The sequence below is a fragment of the Somniosus microcephalus genome, chromosome 15 (assembly GCF_052327205.1).
Source record: "Somniosus microcephalus isolate GS21.2 chromosome 15, FLI_Smic_1.0, whole genome shotgun sequence".
In the NCBI taxonomy this organism is placed as follows: Eukaryota; Metazoa; Chordata; class Chondrichthyes; order Squaliformes; family Somniosidae; genus Somniosus; species Somniosus microcephalus.
The window spans coordinates 75265437-75282531 of record NC_141001.1 but is presented as its reverse complement, the minus strand read 5'-3'; the positions used below and the strand labels follow the sequence as shown (position 1 = coordinate 75282531).

Below are 17095 nucleotides of genomic sequence, written 5' to 3'. Positions count from 1 at the left end.
CATCTTTATCAATTTTTATCCCATCCAGTATCTCCTCTACCTCCTTCTTCACTATGTCTATGGCAGCTTCTTCTTCCTTGGTGGAGATAGATGCAAAGTACTCAGTACCTCAGCCATGCCCTCTGCCTCTTTTTTGGTCCCTAAACAGCCCCACTCCTCCTCTTACTACCCGTTTACTATTTATATGCCTATAGAAAACTTTTGGATTACCTTTTATGTTAGCTGCCATTCTATTCTCATACCCTGTCTTTGCCTCTCTTATTTTCTTTTACTTGACGGCTATTGGAATTCACATAATCTGAACTAAAAACAGGAAGAGTTGGCAATACACCAACTACTCAGACAGCATCTATAAAGAGAAAACACCCTTCTTCAGACCTGATGCCAACTTAGTAAACTGGGAAAAGCTGACAACACCAAGAAAAAACTGACTACTTCGAAACACTGAAAAACTAGGCCCAGGAGAACTTCGATTATTAAGAGAGTTGGCAATATCAGTACTGCTCAGAAAAAAGCAAAGTTGCATTTATATAGCGCCCTTCATGTCCTCAGAATGCCCCAGAGCATTTCACTGAATTACTATTGAAATGTAGTCAAACACAGCAGCTAATCAGCACACAGCAGAGCTCCACAAACAGCAACGAGATGAATAACCAGTGTTTCAGTGGTACTGTTTTTTTTCATTCGTTCCTGGGATGTTGGCGTCGCTGGCTAGGCCAGCATTTATTGCCCGTCCCTAATTGCCCTTGAGAGGGTGGTGGTGAGCCACCTTCTTGAACCGCTGCAGTCCGTGCGGTAAAGGTACTCCCACAGTGCTGTTGAGAGTTCCAGGATTTTGACCCAGTGATGATGAAGGATCGCCGATATACTTCCAAGTCGGGATGGTGTGTGACTTGGAGGTGGTGGTGTTCCCATGCGCCTGCTGCCCTTGTCCTTCTACAGGGGGGCACGGTGGCATAGTGGTTAGCACTGTTGCCTCACAGCGCCAGGGACCCGGGTTCAAATCCGGCCTCGGGCGACTGTCTGTGTGGAGTTTGCACATTCTCCCTGTGTCTGCGTGGGTTTCCTCCAGGTGCTCCGGTTTCCTCCCACAGTCCAAAGATGTGCGGGTTAGGTTGATTTGGCTATGATAAATTGACCCTTAGTGTTAGGGGATTAGATACGTGGGGTTACGGGGATAGGGTGGGATATGTGTCGGTGCAGGCTTGATGGGCCGAAATGGCCTCTATCTGCACTGTGGGGATTCTGTGATTCTAGTTGATAAGAGGTTGCAGGTTTGGAAGGTGCTGTAAAAGAAGTGAGGTTGAGGGACAAATGTTGGCCAGTACACTAGGAAAACTCCCCTGATCTTCAAATACTGCCATTCCCATGTGCACGCAGACATGGCCTTAGTTTAACGTCTCTGGCATTGCAGCACCTCATTACTATTGCACTAAATTGTCAGTGTAGATTATGTGCTCCAATCCTGAAGTGGGGTTAATCTTCTGACTGCTACTGAGCCAAATTGACAGATAAATTATTCACATCATTGCTATTTGCAGACCTTGCTGTGTACAAATTGATAGAGGGTACCAATTAGATTGATAATGCAGCACAAATGGTTCTTTCGTGAATCTGAAGAGATCTTTACAATCAACTTTTGTAATGGTACAATTTTATCATCAACAGGTCATATCTGCAACAGCCTACTGGCAGAACCACATAAAAGGGATGGAACCTATCATTCCTTGAACACCAGATTTGGATTCTTCACTTCCTGAAAGCATGATGATTTATGAAGTCTGACATGCAGAAAAGACTTTGAAAGTTGTCTACGCCAATGGCATGGAAGAGGTGTTCGCAGACACGCGAATAGAATTCTTAAATATCATCAGGAAGCAGGAACATAAACTGTGAAGACTCACCAAACCACTGTAAGGCTCTTTCAGATCTCCAATCGATTGTAATGTCCCAAATGTTGATATTGGCCCAGAAATTCGGGTCGGGGGGTTTCCCACGGGTGCAAGCCCCCGACCTGCACTTACCTTGCGCGCCGGCAGTTGAGCTCTGGGCTCCCGTGGAATTCCGCTCCGGGGCCTGCTCCAACTCCCGGCGCGCTGTGCTTGTGTGTCCCAGGGGCGTAGTTAGTGCGATGCATCCCCTGGGATCATGTGAGCCATGGGCAGCCAATCAGAGGAGGGAAAAGCCCATTCATAAGATTGACAGGAAGACATGTCTAAACTTATGAATATACGGGCCCCAAAATAACAGTAAACCTTCAAATAATTTTTTTTTTAAATCACACTTTTTAAATAAACTATAAATTACATTAAATAACTATTTTAAACAATAATTTAAATTTTTGAAAAAAATAATTTTATAAAAAAACGGGGCTAAAAATAAACTTACCTTGCTTTAAAGTATTTAAAAATAATAAACCTGTGGAAAAAATGTTTAAATTTTAATTAATTGACCACTTACCTTTTAAAATGCAGGCCTTACGACTGGTTTTTACATTTCTAAAATCTAAAGACTTACCCTCACGGAAAAACTTGTAAAAAAAACGTAAGTTCAAAGCGCACGCGCAGACTCCCGCGCGCACGCGTTCGACCTCTGAACCCCTTCGTTCAGAGGAACGGAAGTGCCGGTTTCCCGCGCATGCGCAGTGCATGCAAGAAACTGGCACTTCCATCAGGTCCACGTGTGAGTACCCCGTGCATACTCACGCGTTGGGACCCGAATTTCTGGGCCATTGTGCTTCACGTATTTTTAGCAGCTACAGTATGCAGTATTAATAATGGAAGTTCTGTTTTAGTTCTCAAACAAGCGAAAAATCATTCATGAACCATCATGTCATAAGGTTATCTAAGCATACCTTGCATATTTCAGTCAAGAGTAATCTGACCAGAATGACTGATTTTGATGATCTAGTTCTTTTCTCCTGTTTGAAGGCAAGGGAAAAAAATCACTGATAACCTATATGATTCAGATTATAATTTCTTACTAAAACTGTGGAAAGATTCATTGCTATCTTCTAAAATTATTTTGACCATTTTTAATAGCTATATTAAAAACCACGAATGAAACAGATTAAATGCTTAAACATTTCTTCTTTGAAATTAACAGAGAATGTTTTCTTTTGTACTTTGACGTACGTCTGGAAAATTGACTTGAAGATCATTATGGTGGAATGTGAGTGCCTTCATTTCATGCTGTGCTTACAGCCAATACGTCCTTAATAGGGAGTGTGCAGAACTGCTATAGAAGTGCTTCATAGACTAGTGCCTCAACCCTGATTATATTACAGAGTGAATTCCATAACTGCTAGAACAGAAAAATAATCACAAACACATGCACAGCTGTTTTGAAGCTTTTAATGATTCGGGCTGTCAATATAGGGAAATGTTAGAAATGAAATCTTCAATCAAAGAGGAAAATGGTTTGTAAGCCCATTTAAATATATGGTGGGTGAAATTGGGTGCCTTTATGCCTCCCGTTAGCACCCCCAGGGCTTTGTGACCAGGCGCGGTGCTGACATTAACTCCCGCCATACTCCCGGTAGGGCCCCGGACCCGAAATTGACTTCCGCCCCCTGCAGTAGCGCCGGGCGAAACACCTACAGCTACAGGAGGCGTGCATTGGTCGGCCGGCCGCTTCAGGGGCGATGATTAAAGGCGAGGTAAAATAAAACTTACCTTTCTTGTTCCGCTTTTTGTCGTGGGTTCCTGCCCGCAATCGATCAGCCTGGCACTCTGCTTGAGTGCCAGGCTGATCACGCTGGATCATGGCTGCCTTGGTGGTCCAGGTAGGTAATTTTTCTATTGCAGAGCCTGCAGCGATGGCCCTTCCCTTTAAGGGAGGGGGGAAGGTGCCTTTGAACGCGGTAGCGCTGCATGGCTTGACTTAGCGCTCCACTTCCTTCCTGGAGCGCAAAAATGATTTTTTTAAAGTTTGGAAACATTAGCCCCTGGCGCTAATTTTCCAAACTTTTAAGATTTAGCGCCCCAAACGGGGCTGTAATGAATTTCGCCCCCAGGAACTTTTGTTTATTTTTAAGAATGAGGTACATGAAATTAGATTACATTTTAAACCAAATGAGTGAGTCTCACTCCAGATGATTAAGAATTGGCAGTCCTTTGGTGCTACTGTACTTTCCCCAATGCTGGGGGAAAGCACATGTTGGTCAGCGAGTGCGTAACTGCTTTTCTGGGCTGTATATACTGGATCTGCTGGCAGCTCCAAAACATGACAGACTCCACCTCTGATAGCGCTGTTTACATTGTCATGGGAAGAGTACCTCCCCCACAGGAACCTGCAGCAACCACCTCTTTTGGCAGCTCATGGACCCACCAGAGGCAGCAGTGTATTTTGTTCTTTTTACATTGCTCCCACCAAGGTTGGCTGCCATATGAGATTTGTCAAACAGATTGCTACATGGGGACATATGTGCATCACTTCATGACTATATTAATATATTAGGAACATGAGTAAGCCATTCAGTCCATCAAGCCCATTCCACTATTCAATTCGGTCATGGCTGATCTGTACGGCAACCTAATTTACTCACCTTTGATTCATATCCCTTGATACCCTTACTTAATAAAAATATGTCAATCTCAGTCTTGAAAATTTCAATTGTCCCACCACCCACAGCCTTTTGGGGAGGGAATTCCAGATTTCCACTACCCTTTTTGTGAAAAAGTGCTCAATGAGTTCACTCTTTATGCCCCCACCAGAGGAAATAGTTTCTTTGTATCTACCCTATCTAATCCTTTTATCATTTTAAACACCCCAATAAATCACTCTGCAACCTTCGAAATTCAAGGGAATACAAGGCAAGTTCATGAAACCTGTCCTCATAATTTAACCCTTTAAGCCCTGGAATAATTCTGGTGAATCCGTGCTATACCCCTTTCAAGGTCAATGTATCTTTCTAGAGGTTTGGTGCCCAAAACTGAACGCAGTACTCCAGATGGGGTCGGACCCAGGCTCTGTACAGCTGAAGCATCACTTCCGCCCCATTGTATTACAGCCCCCTGAGATAAAGGCCAACATTCCATTAACTTTTTTGATTACTTTTTGTATCCGTCCACTAGCTTTTTGTGATTTGTGTATCTGGACATAGAAGATAGGAGCAGGAGTAGGCCATTTGACCCCTTGAGTCTGTGACTGTCACTGACCTCATCTCCTCTGGAGATCTTCCCCCCGCGGCCACCAACCTCATAGTTCCCCAACCCCGCACAGCTCGCTTCTACCTATCGTTTCAGCCTGTTCTTGCCCCACGGAACTTATCTCTTCCTATCTCGACTCTATCTTTTCTCCCCTTGTCCAATCTCTTCCCACCTACATCCGCGACTCTTCGGACGCCCTCCACCACTTTAACAGTTTCCTGGCCCCAACCGCCTCCTTTTCACCATGGACGTACAATCCCTCTACACCTCCATCCCCCACCAGGATGGCCTGAGGGCGCTCCGCTTCTTCCTTGAACAGAGGCCCAACCAGTCCCCATCCACCACTACCCTCCTCCGCCTGGCTGAACTTGTTCTCACATTGAACAACTTCTCCTTTGACTCCACTCATTTCCTCCAAATCAAAGGTGTTGCTATGGGTACCCGCATGGGTCCTAGCTATGCCTGCCTTTTCGTGGGATATGTGGAACACTCTTTGTTCCAGTCCTACTCGGGTCCCCTCCCTCACCTCTTTTTCCGGTACAGTGATGACTGTATCAATGCCATTTCCTGCTCTCGCCCTGAACTAGACAATTTCATTCACTTTGCCTCCAATTTCCACCCTTCCCTCACCTTCACATGGTCCATCTCCGACTCTTCCCTTTCCTTCCTCGACTTCTCCGTCTCCATCTCTGGGGATAGGTTATCGACCAACATTCACTACAAGCCCACTGACTCCCACAGCTACCTGGACTACACTTCCTCCCACCCCGCCTCCTGTAAGGACTCTATTCCATTCTCCCAGTTTCTCCATCTCCGCCGCATCTGCTCCGATGATGCCACCTTCCACACCAGTGCTTCCGACATGTTTTCCTTTTTACTCAACCGAGGATTCCCCTCTACCATGGTTGACACGGCCCTCGACTGTATCCGTTCTATCTCCCGCACTTCTGCCCTCACCCCTGCCCCTCCCTCCCAGAACCACGATAGGGTTCCCCTTGTCCTCACCTTTCACCCCACCAGCCTCCACATTCAATGGATCATCCTCCGCCATTTCCGCCACCTCCAACGTGATCCCACCACCAAACACATCTTCCCCTCCCCTCCCCTTTCAGCATTCCGTAGGGACCGCTCCCTCCGAGACACCCTAGTCCACTCCTCTATCACCCCCAGCACCCCTTCCCCTTCGCCCAGCACCTTCCCGTGCAAGCACAGGAGATGCAACACCTGCCCTTATACCTCCCCCCTTCCCACTGTCCAGGGCCCCAAACACCCCTTCCAGGTGAAACAGCGATTTACTTGTACTTCTTGCAATCTAGTATACTGTATTCGCTGCTCACGATGTGGTCTCCTCTACAATGGGGAGACCAAATGCAGATTGGGTGACTGCTTTGCGGAACACCTCCGTTCAGTCCATAAGGGTGACCCCGAGCTTCCGGTCGCCTGTCATTTTAATTCACTGCCCCATTCCCACTCAGACCTCACCGTACTCAGGCTCTTGCATTGTTCCACGGAAACGCAGCGTAAACTCGAGGAACAGCACCTCATCTTCCGATTAGGCACTTTACAGCCTTCCGGACTCAATATTGAGTTCAATAATTTCAGATCATAACCTCGGCCCCTATTACATTTTTATATATAATTTTTTATCCACACCTTTGTTTTGTGCCCTTCCCCCTTTTTTTCTTTCTCACATGGCAGCTGTCTCTCATTCTGCGAGCGCATTTCACACCTAATCTAGAGCTGTCTTTTTTCTCTTTACTAGTCCTATCACCATCTCGTCTTGTTTTGAATACCTCTTAATGTCTCTTCACTTCTCGTTTGTTCTTTCATCCCCATTTCCCAGCCCCCAAACTGGCCTTTTAATCTGTTTCATTTCCTGTGTTTTTTCAGTCCTGACGAAGGGTTTCGACCTGAAACGTTGACTCTATTTCTCTCTCCACGGATGTTGCCTGGCCTGCTGAGTTTTTCCAGCATTTTCTGTTGTTATTTCGGATTTCTAGCATCCGCAGTATTTTGCTGTCATACCATCCTGGAGTCTCGCTTGCGGCCGCAGAAACGCCTATCTATTCCCCTTACAATAGAATCCCCTATCACTATAGCTCTCCCGCTCTTTTTCCTCCCGTCCTGTGCAGCAGAACCACCCTTGGTTCCAGGAAGTTGGCTGCTGCTGACTTCCCCCGATAAGCCATCTCCCTCAACAATAGCCAAATTGATATATCTGTATGAGAGGGGGATGGCCACAGGGGACCCCTGCACTAGTTGCCTGTGCCTACTACTCTGCCTGGAAGTCACCCATTCCCTTCCTGCCTATGCAGCCTTTACCTGCGGTGTGACCAACTGATTAAACGTGATATCCACTATGTCCTCAGCATCGCGAATGCTCCAGTATGTATCCATTCGCAGCTCCAGCACCGCAATGCGGTCTGTCAGTAGCTGCAGCTGGATACACTTTCCGCACACATGGTCGTCAGGGACACAGAAAGAGCCCCTGATTTCCCACATAGCGCAGGAGGAGCATGCCACGGGGCCGAGCTGTCCTGCCATGACTTACCCTTTAATTAATTTAAATTAAATCAATACCACTAATTACACTACAATTAAATGATATACTCAAGGGCCCTTGGTTACTAGCACTCCCGATACACAACAGGGACCTTAGAAACTATAACCACAAAAATTAAGACCTTCTAAATTTTATAAACTATTAATCTTAACTGTCAAACTATAGAGTAGTAGAAATACTCACCTGGCCATACTCACCCAATCAGCTGCTTCCTCTTGCTCGCGTCACTTTTTGAATCGTGACGTGGCTCCGGAACGCCGCCGCCGGTCTGTGAGATTGGTAAGCCGCTCCCAACACTGGCCTCAATCAGCTCCCTCCCCTTGTGCCGACGTCACTTTTTACTTCTGATGTCACTCTTTGAAAATTCTGCCGGTGCTGAGTTGGTACTGCCGCTGCCACCTCGCCACTCCTCCCAGGTCCGCACTGCCGCCGCCGCTGCTGCTGCTGTGGGGCCTACCTGCGCCTCGGGCTCTCTTTTTATCGCTGCTGCTGCCTCGCCGCTCCTCCCAGGTCCGCACTGCCGCCACCACTGCTGTGGGCCTACCTGCGCCTCGGGCTCTTTTTTTATCGCCGCCGCCACCTCGCCGCTCCTCCCAGGTTCGTACTGCCGCCACCACTGCTGCTGCTGTGGGGCCTACCTGGAGGATTAGATGAGCACTTGAAACGCCATAGCATACAAAGCTATGGACCAAGTGCTGGAAAATGGGATTAGAATAGACAGGGCTTGATGGCCGGCGCAGATACGATGGGCCGAAGGGCCTCTTTCTGTGCTGTATAACTCTCTGACTCTATGAAAGGCAGCAGCTCAATCTCAGAACATTTACTTCCCATTATAACAGTGGAATTGCCTTTGTTTTAATCTCTGCCTATTTCGTTTCATTCAGCTTAGCTGTTCTACTGGTGTATGTATCCGGGTGTGCTAGCCTCCCAACATAGTAATCTCCCCAGCCTCCCAATTCCATTCGGACACACCGTTTACCTTTCAGTCTTTTGTACTCAGGCAAATTGCTGTACTAATTTGGGATGGCAAGGGCAGGAGAAGCAATGGGAAATTCTTCAGTAAAATAGATAAATTTCATTAGCAAACAGGTTATCTATGAAAGCTATAATAATAGGTAAAAGTAATGGCTGTTACAAAGAGTTTCCTGTAAGACACAGAATGCCGTCCAAACATAGCTATCTACTTGGGTAAACATCCTCACTTACTCACATACATCAAATTTTCAAAACGGTACTTCAAGGTGCTTTCTTTCTTGTTCCATTCTCAGTAATAATTACAGTAATGCCCCAAAAACTCCTTTTGACACAGATTCATTAAAAAAAAAAAATTCTTCCACTCCTTTCCTTTTAGTGTGCCTTGTCTCTCTCTACCTAAGAGAGAGACACCATTCTCTGCACAGGAGGGAGGCCTGCACCCAGGCCCTACCATTGCTGCTTGTGTGCTGGTGATAAATAGATTTTTTTTTAAATTCGTTCATGGGATGAGGGCGTCGCTGGCAAGGCCAACATTTATTGCCCATCCCTAGTTGCCCTTGAGAAGGTGGTGGTGAGCCGCCATCTTGAACCGCTGCAGTCTGTGTGATGAAGGTACTCCCATAGTGCTGTTAGGTAGGGAGTTCCAGGATTTTGACCCAGCGATGATGAAGGAATGGCAATATATTTTCAAGTCAGGATGGTGTGTGACTTGGAGGGGAACTTGGAGGTGGTGGTGTTCCCATGCGCCTGCTGCCCTTGTCCTTCTAGGTGGAAGAGGTCCTGAGTTTGGGAGGTGCTGCCAAAGAAGCCTTGGCGAGTTATTGCAGTGCATCTTGTAGATGGTACACACTGCAGCCACGGTGCGCCAATGGTGGAGGGAGTGAATGTTTAAGGTGGTGGATGGGGTGCCAATCAAGTGGGCTGCTTTGTCCTGGATGGTGTCGAGCTTCTTGAGTGTTGTTGAAGCTGCACTCATCCAGGCAAGTGGAGAGTATTCCATCACACTCCTGACTTGTGCCTTGTAGATGGTGGAAGGGCTTTGGGGAGTCAGGAGGTGAGACACTTGCCACAGAATACCCAGCCTCTGACCTGCTCTTGTTGCCACAGTATTTATGTGGCTGGTCCAGTTTGTTTCTGGTCAATGGTGACCCCCCAGGATATTGATGGTGGGGAATTCGGCGATGGTAATGCCGTTGAATGTCAAGGGGCGGTGGTTCGACGCTCGCTTGTTGGAGATAGTCATTGCCTGGCACTTGTGAAGCATGAATGTTACCTGCCGCTTATCAGCCCAAGCCTGAATGTCGTCCAGATCTTGTTGCAAGTGGGCATGGACTGCTTCATTATCTGAGGGGTTGAGAATGGCACTGAACACTGTGTAGTCATCAGTGAACATCCACACTTCTGACCTTATGATGGAGGGAAGATCATTGATGAAGCAGCTGAAGATGGTTGGGCCTAGGACACTGTCCTGAGGAACTCCTGCAGCTATGTCCTGGGACTGTGATGATTGACTTCCAACCACCACAACCATCTTCCTTTGTGCTAGGTATGACTCCAACCAGTGGAGATTTCCCTCCCCCCCCCCCCCCCGATTCCCACTGACTTCAGTTTTACTAGGGCTCCTTAATGCCACACTCGGTCAAATGCTGCCTTGATGTCAAGGGCAGTCACTCTCACCTCACCTCTGGAATTCAGCTCCTTTGTCCATGTTTGGACCAAGGCTGTAATGAGGTCTGGAGCTGAGTGGTCCTGGCAGAACTCAAACTGGGCATCAGTGAACAGCTTATTAGTGAGTTAGTGCTGCTTGATAGCACTGTCGCCGACACCTTCCATCACTTTGCTGATGATTAAGAGTAGACTGATGGGGCGGTAATTGGCCAGATTGGATTTGTCCTTTTTTTTGTGGACAGGACATACCTGGGCAGTTTTTCACATTGTCAGATAGATGCCAGTGTTATAGCTGTATTGTAACAGCTTGGCTAGAGACGTGGCTAGTTCTGGAGCACAAGTCTTCAGCACGACAGCCGGGATGTTGTCGGGGCCCATAGCCTTTGCTGTATCCAGTGCGTCCAGCCGTTTCTTGATATCACGTGGAGTGAATCAAATTGGCTGAAGACTGGCTTCTGTGGTGGTGGGGACCTCGGAGGAGGCCAATATGGATCATCCACTCGGCATTTCTGGCTGAAGATGGTTGCAAACGCTTCAGCCTTCTCTTTTGCACTCACGTGCTGGGCTCCACCATCATTAAGGATGAGCTGAGGTGACAACCACGGTAATCCTCGCTGTGGGAACTTAGTTTCACATCTCTGCTTTATTGCACAAATGAGATTGGGAACACATCTTGAGGTGAACTGCAGACTTAAACTCACAGCCTATCACATCAAGCAAAGTTGATACAACTTTGAAATTGTATTATTACAGTAAAATGATTTATCATTTAGCTTTTGTTTGCTTCCTGTGAATACTGCTTAAATCTTTCACTAATACAAGCATATTTAAGCTCTAAAAACTGAGTGAGCCCTAAAAGGTTTTAACTTCGGTTTCATTTTTGTGTCTTTAACTTATTCTTTTAAAAAATTACGTACAAACAGATGTGTCATTTTGTGAATGAAACAATAAATAACAAGAAGACAAAAGTGACCGTCACAGTTAATTACATAATAATTTAGTGCCATTTCAAGTGCTTCTGCTTGATCAGACTCACCAGTAAATGTGCTAATATTACATTTAGTTTTACTTTGTTTTCCTGATGGATACTGGAAATCATACAACCATAAAATACTGACTGGTTCCCACTGAGTTTGCTCCTTCAGTTAACATTTCTGTGGTCTCTTGGATTGTCCTTGTATGACATAAGCATTAAAGGGTTCGGTCCCCGGATTCTACCTTTGGTTAAAGCCTTCCGCTCCTGTACTTGGAGTCTTCAATATTCCTTTGCCTTGGATACTTTGAAATAAGTGTCCTGTAGTGCTGATTGTCAGATACTAAACAATTGTTATTTTGTCAATCATTGCAAGTTGTAAACCTGTCAGTTATCTTTAGTTTGACTTGAAAACACCAGTGCAGTGAAGTCCAGTTGTAACGAAGAAACATTTCGAGTTCATACTCCAAGTTTAAACTCTTTCAAATATTAAGACAAAGACCTTCATTGTTTTTTTTTTTTAAAAGGTTACGTTACCAACTTCACAAGTGTTTGGAGACCATACTTCATTTTTTCCCCAAATCTAGAAACAGTGGCACAGAAACATTAAAGTAGACTGCAGGAAGCCATTTTGTGGAGCAAGAAAATCTTTGTCACTAAAATGATTAAATTCCATGTAAGCAGTTATTGAAAACCTCTGCCACTTTCAGAATTCTTTAAGTTGTCCTCTGATGAATTCAGGCAGTGGCAGTGTGTCTATGTGGACTTTGTCCACTAGGTGCTGCAGGACTGTGTACAAACACTGTTCCTGCAGTGACATGAACCGGCAGCTTCTCATCCCGAGCTGAAGTTCTGTTTCTGCAGTTGTGGAACTGACAATGGGATACAGGGGTACTCCAACCTGTGGGGGTTCAAATGACACTCGGATTAGTGACACACAAAATTCCGATAATCAACGTATCTGCAGCATTACAATCTAGAGTTTAAAAAATAAAAGAATACAAGTGCAACACACGTCAAGGCATCTCAGTGTAATAAGAATGATTTTATCACCTTTTCATGTAGGCAGAGATGGGTCATTTTTGCTCATCTGAAACTTGCAGCAATATATTTTATTAGATTGTAATCTTCAACCTGATAGATGAACAGTATTGATATTATTTCTTGGTGAATTGTTGTGCTCATCAATGTGAGGGATATTAACCCTGAGAAACAGAACAACCTTGTACCTCTGACACCCAGTCAGCATAAAGCACTCCCAAATCATGGTCAAATGCAGCTTAAAATGCTCAACAATGTACCTCAATACTACCTGAGAAGATAGCTCCTCGCTATACCAGTGTGAAAATTTCAATTTCCCATTTTTGTTGCTGCTCTGAGGCCATTGATTTATTGTCAATATAAGCTCAAGCACCAGCTACGAACTGATTCAGTCACCCAGTTTCTTCACACTGGGCCCTTACTGCAGCAGAAAGAGAAAAATTCCATCCCAATGGTCTAGACTGGATTCAAATTCAAATCCCAGAGGTCAAAGGACAGTTTTATAATCCATTGTGCCACCCAGTTCCCTGAGATACTCTATTTTATCAAGTCAATGTCAAGTCAATGCAGTAAAATAGAGTATCGTAGGTGACCTGCATGATAAAACATCTTTCCACTCAAAGTAAAAATAAAACAAAACATTTCATTATGTTATATTTATCTGTCACTTTTTCTCACAATATAATAAACACAAAAGTATTATCTGTGGCTGTCAGTACTAATTACCTTATTGAGCCCTGTAAATGCCACACCCAAATTGTGTCCATTCTTATAAAAGGCCATAGTACCATCATACAGGTTTAAGTCAACTCCAATGATTGTGGCTTTATCATAGAATGGTTCAGTGTACCGCCTGCTTTGTCCACCATGCCAGATTGTACCTTTGTAAGATAAACCCCAGCTTTCAGAATCCATTCCTGTGAGAAGGAAGTAACTTCAGGTTAGATAACTGATCAATCTGAAAACAACTGTGCTTAATCATCAAACGAGGCCATACGGGTCGAATTGAAAAACAAAAAAGGGGCGATCACACTGCTGGGAGTGTACTACAGACCTCCAAACAGTGAGAGGGAGATAGAAGAGCAAATATGTAGACAAATTTCTGAGAAGTGCAAAAACTATAGGGCAGTAATAGTAGGGGATTTCAACTACCCCAATATTAACTGTGATAAAATTAGTGTGAAGTGTATAGAGGGTGCGGAATTCCTAAAATGCATCCAGGAGAACTTTTTTAGCCAGTATGTAGCAAGCCCAACAAGGGATGGGGCGGTTCTGGATTTAGTTTTAGGGAATGAAACTGGCCAGGTAGAAGGCATATCAGTGGGGGAGCATTTTGGTGCTAGTGACCATAATTCAGTTAGATTTAAGGTAGTTATGGAAAAGGACAAGGATAGACCAGGAATAAAAATTCTAAATTGGGGAAAAGCAAATTTTGCTAAGCTCAGAGGGGATTTAGCCATAGTGGACTGGAAACAGCTAGTTGAAGGTGTAATGTATATACCTTTAAGGGAGGAACTACTTTTTACAGCTCATGTATACTGTAGTACCGGCAGTGACCACACCTGTATATAGCACTGAGTAGTAATCTGTACAGGCAGTTGCAGTGTGAGCCACGTTGAGTAAACACCTGTTGTACCGTTCTCCGCAGTCTGTGTCTTATTATACACGGACACTACATTGGCGACGAGGCAGGTTCGAACCTACCTGCAACTCTGCATCACCTCCCGGGGATTCGTTCCTGGAGATCAGTGGATTGGAGGTCAAGGCCAGAGACTCGGGCGTCGACCACGGGCAACCGCCCAGTCATCCAGCAGAGACTCGAGAATTGCGGGGGAGGCTGCTGAGAGCCAGGCTTGGCTTTCCAGTCGAGGTGGTCCAGCGAAACGGGCTGGCAACAGGTAGTGCGCAGACCCTTCCCGGACAGCGGCGGGCTAGAGCCCGACCGAGCGGCACAGCAAAGGGCTGAGCAGCGTCGACGGGGTAGAGAGAGAGAGGGCAGAGCGCACAGGGCACAGCCGGTGTTCAGGGGCCGAGCAGCGTCGGAGAGAGGGAGAGAGAGACGCGCAGAAACCCACGAGGCGCCGCCATTGCCACGAGAACTGCCGGGAGCGGCGTTGGCAGCAGCGGGGGAGACGCCATTTTAAGCCATTGGGAGACGCCATTTTAAACCACACCCAAAATGCCGAAGAGTGGCAGTATCACCGCCTTTGACAATGAAGTCGAAGATTGGACTACATATGTCGAATGAATAGAGGTGTACTGCAAGGCAAATGAGGTGTCAGATGACAAGAAAGCGTCGGTATTGTTAAATTTAATGGGTGCAAAGACGTATGGTTTATTATGAAATCTAGTAACCCCAACGAAGCCAATGGAAAAGAGTTTTGAAGACATAGCAACGATACTAAAGGAACATTTAAACCCCACACCGCTGCTGATAGCAGAAAGATTCAAGTTTCACAAACGGAACCAGCATAAGGATGAAAGCAATGCTGATTATTTAACAGAACTGCGCAAACTATCGAAACACTGCCAGTTTGGAGCGGGACTGGCAGATACCTTAAGGGACAAGTTTGTGTGTGGGCTTCAAAGTGAAGGAACCCAGAAACGGCTTTTATCTGAAAAGGACCTTACGCTGGAAAAGGCTTTCAGCATTGCGGTATCATATGAAGCAGCAGCACGGGGCGCTGCAGCGACACAACAGAGACCGCAAGAATATGGCACAAACGAAATGTCATATGGAACAGAGAAGTGCTATCGCTGCGGCAGAACAACACATGACCAGAATGATTGCTGGTTCAAAGACAAAGTGTGCAGACAGTGTGGAAAAGTAGGACACATAGCACGAGTCTGCAGGTCAGGAAAGAAAACCAGCAATAAGAAACCTACCAAAGGAAAGTACAAGAAGGTACATAAGATGACGGAGAATAGTTCAGACGAACAAAAGAGTGATAACGACTCCGAAAGCAGGGAACTGAGTTGTCTGAAATTACATAATGTGATCACAACGGAGGATCACCGAACCATTTGGGTCACTCTCAAGATAGCAGGAGTCCAGGTAAAGATGGAATTGGACACAGGATCAGCCCTAACAGTCATAAACCGACGGGACTACGAGCGGCTATTCTCACACATACCCTTGAGAGACACAAAAATTATTTTGAAGACGTACACGGGGCAAAAAGTCTACCCCAAAGGAAAAATAAGGGTGACCGTTATATATAACGGTAAGGAAACACCAAAACTAGACCTGTATGTATTGCAAGATGGAGGACCACCATTACTGGGACGTGAATGGATCCGGAAAATACAACTGGATTGGCATTCCATACAGGCACTGACTGTGGCTGACAAAAAGGATGACGACGTCACACCTGGGCGACTGTCAAAGATCCTAACTGACGCGAAAGAAGTGTTCCAGCAAGGACTCGGAACACTAAAAGGCATGACAGCGACGATTAAAATTGAAGAAAACGCAAGCCCAAAATTTTTTAAGGCCATGTGATCCGCCCAGCCTTCGAAGCAGAGCTGGAGAGTCTGGAACGTTCAGGTGTACTGTCCAAGGTAGACTGGAGCGAGTGGGCTACACCCATCATCCCTGTGATGAAAAAGTCGTTGAGCAGCATGCCTGGGGAACCAAGGAAGGTTCGCATCTGTGGGGACTTTAAGGTAACAGTGAACCCGGTCCTTCACACCGTACAATATCCACTTCCGCGGATTGAAGATATTTTCGCCTCGCTATCTGGAGGGAAACGCTTCACTAAGATTGATCTGGCCCAGGCGTATCTGCAAATGGAGGTAGAAGAAGCATCAAAAAAATACCTCACAATCAACACCCATAAAGGTCTCTACTAATACAACCGGCTGGTATTCGGGATAGCATCAGCTCCGGCAATTTGGCAGAGGGCAATGGAACAAGTCCTGCAAGGGATCCCAGGGACCCAGTGTTATTTGGATGACATCCTGGTCACGGGCGAAAATGACAGTGCTCACCTTGCCAACCTGGAGCAGGTGCTCACTAGATTGCAGGAATATGGGTTCCGAGCTAACCGCCCCAAATGCGAGTTTTTTAGAAAACAGATCTCGTATTGTGGCCATGTTATCGATAAAGAGGGGTTACGTAAGTCCCCAGAGAAGATTGAGGCAGTAGTCAAGGCTCCAGCACCGGAAAATGTGTCACAACTGAGGTCGTTCCTCGGGCTGGTAAACTACTACCATAAGTTCTTGCCAAATTTGTCTAAAATACTACACCCACTGAACACCCTACTGCAAACTGGGGTGCCATGGAAGTGGAGTGACGAATGTAGACGAGCTTTCCAGAAGAGCAAAACACTAATCACATCGAAAGAGGTATTGGCCCATTACAACCCGGCATTACCAATTCGGTTGGCATGTGATGCGTCACCCTACGGCATTGGAGCGGTGCTGTCGCACAAATTCTCGGACGGCTCAGAGAGGCCAATAGCCTTTGCGTCACGATCACTAACCTCAGCCGAGCGTAACTATGCCCAGATTGACAGGGAGGCCCTCAGCCTAGTGTGGGGAGTGAAAAAGTTCAATCACTATCTGCACGGGCAGAAATTCACCTTGCTGACTGATCACCAGCCTCTTGTCTCCATTTTTAATCTGAAGAAGGGCGTTCCGGTGATGACTGCGCAATGACTACAAAGATGGTCACTTTTTCTAGGGGCGCATCACTATGAGATTGAATATAAGGGCACGAAACAG

At 46.0% G+C, this 17095-nt stretch overlaps 1 protein-coding gene across 1 annotated transcript in view; it reads right to left on the bottom strand.

The window, feature by feature from the left end:
- Positions 1 to 10682: 10682 nt before the first annotated feature.
- Positions 10683 to 17095, bottom strand: part of LOC147107044 (SPRY domain-containing SOCS box protein 3) — a 43713-nt gene continuing 37300 nt past the window's right edge. The window contains exons 4-5 of the mRNA XM_086008065.1: positions 13097 to 13287; positions 10683 to 12230 (exon numbers count right to left, since the gene is read on the bottom strand). Coding sequence (XP_085864191.1) covers positions 12036 to 12230; positions 13097 to 13287 — 386 coding nt within the window. The 3' untranslated portion in view covers positions 10683 to 12035. The remainder of the gene's footprint in view (positions 12231 to 13096; positions 13288 to 17095) is intronic.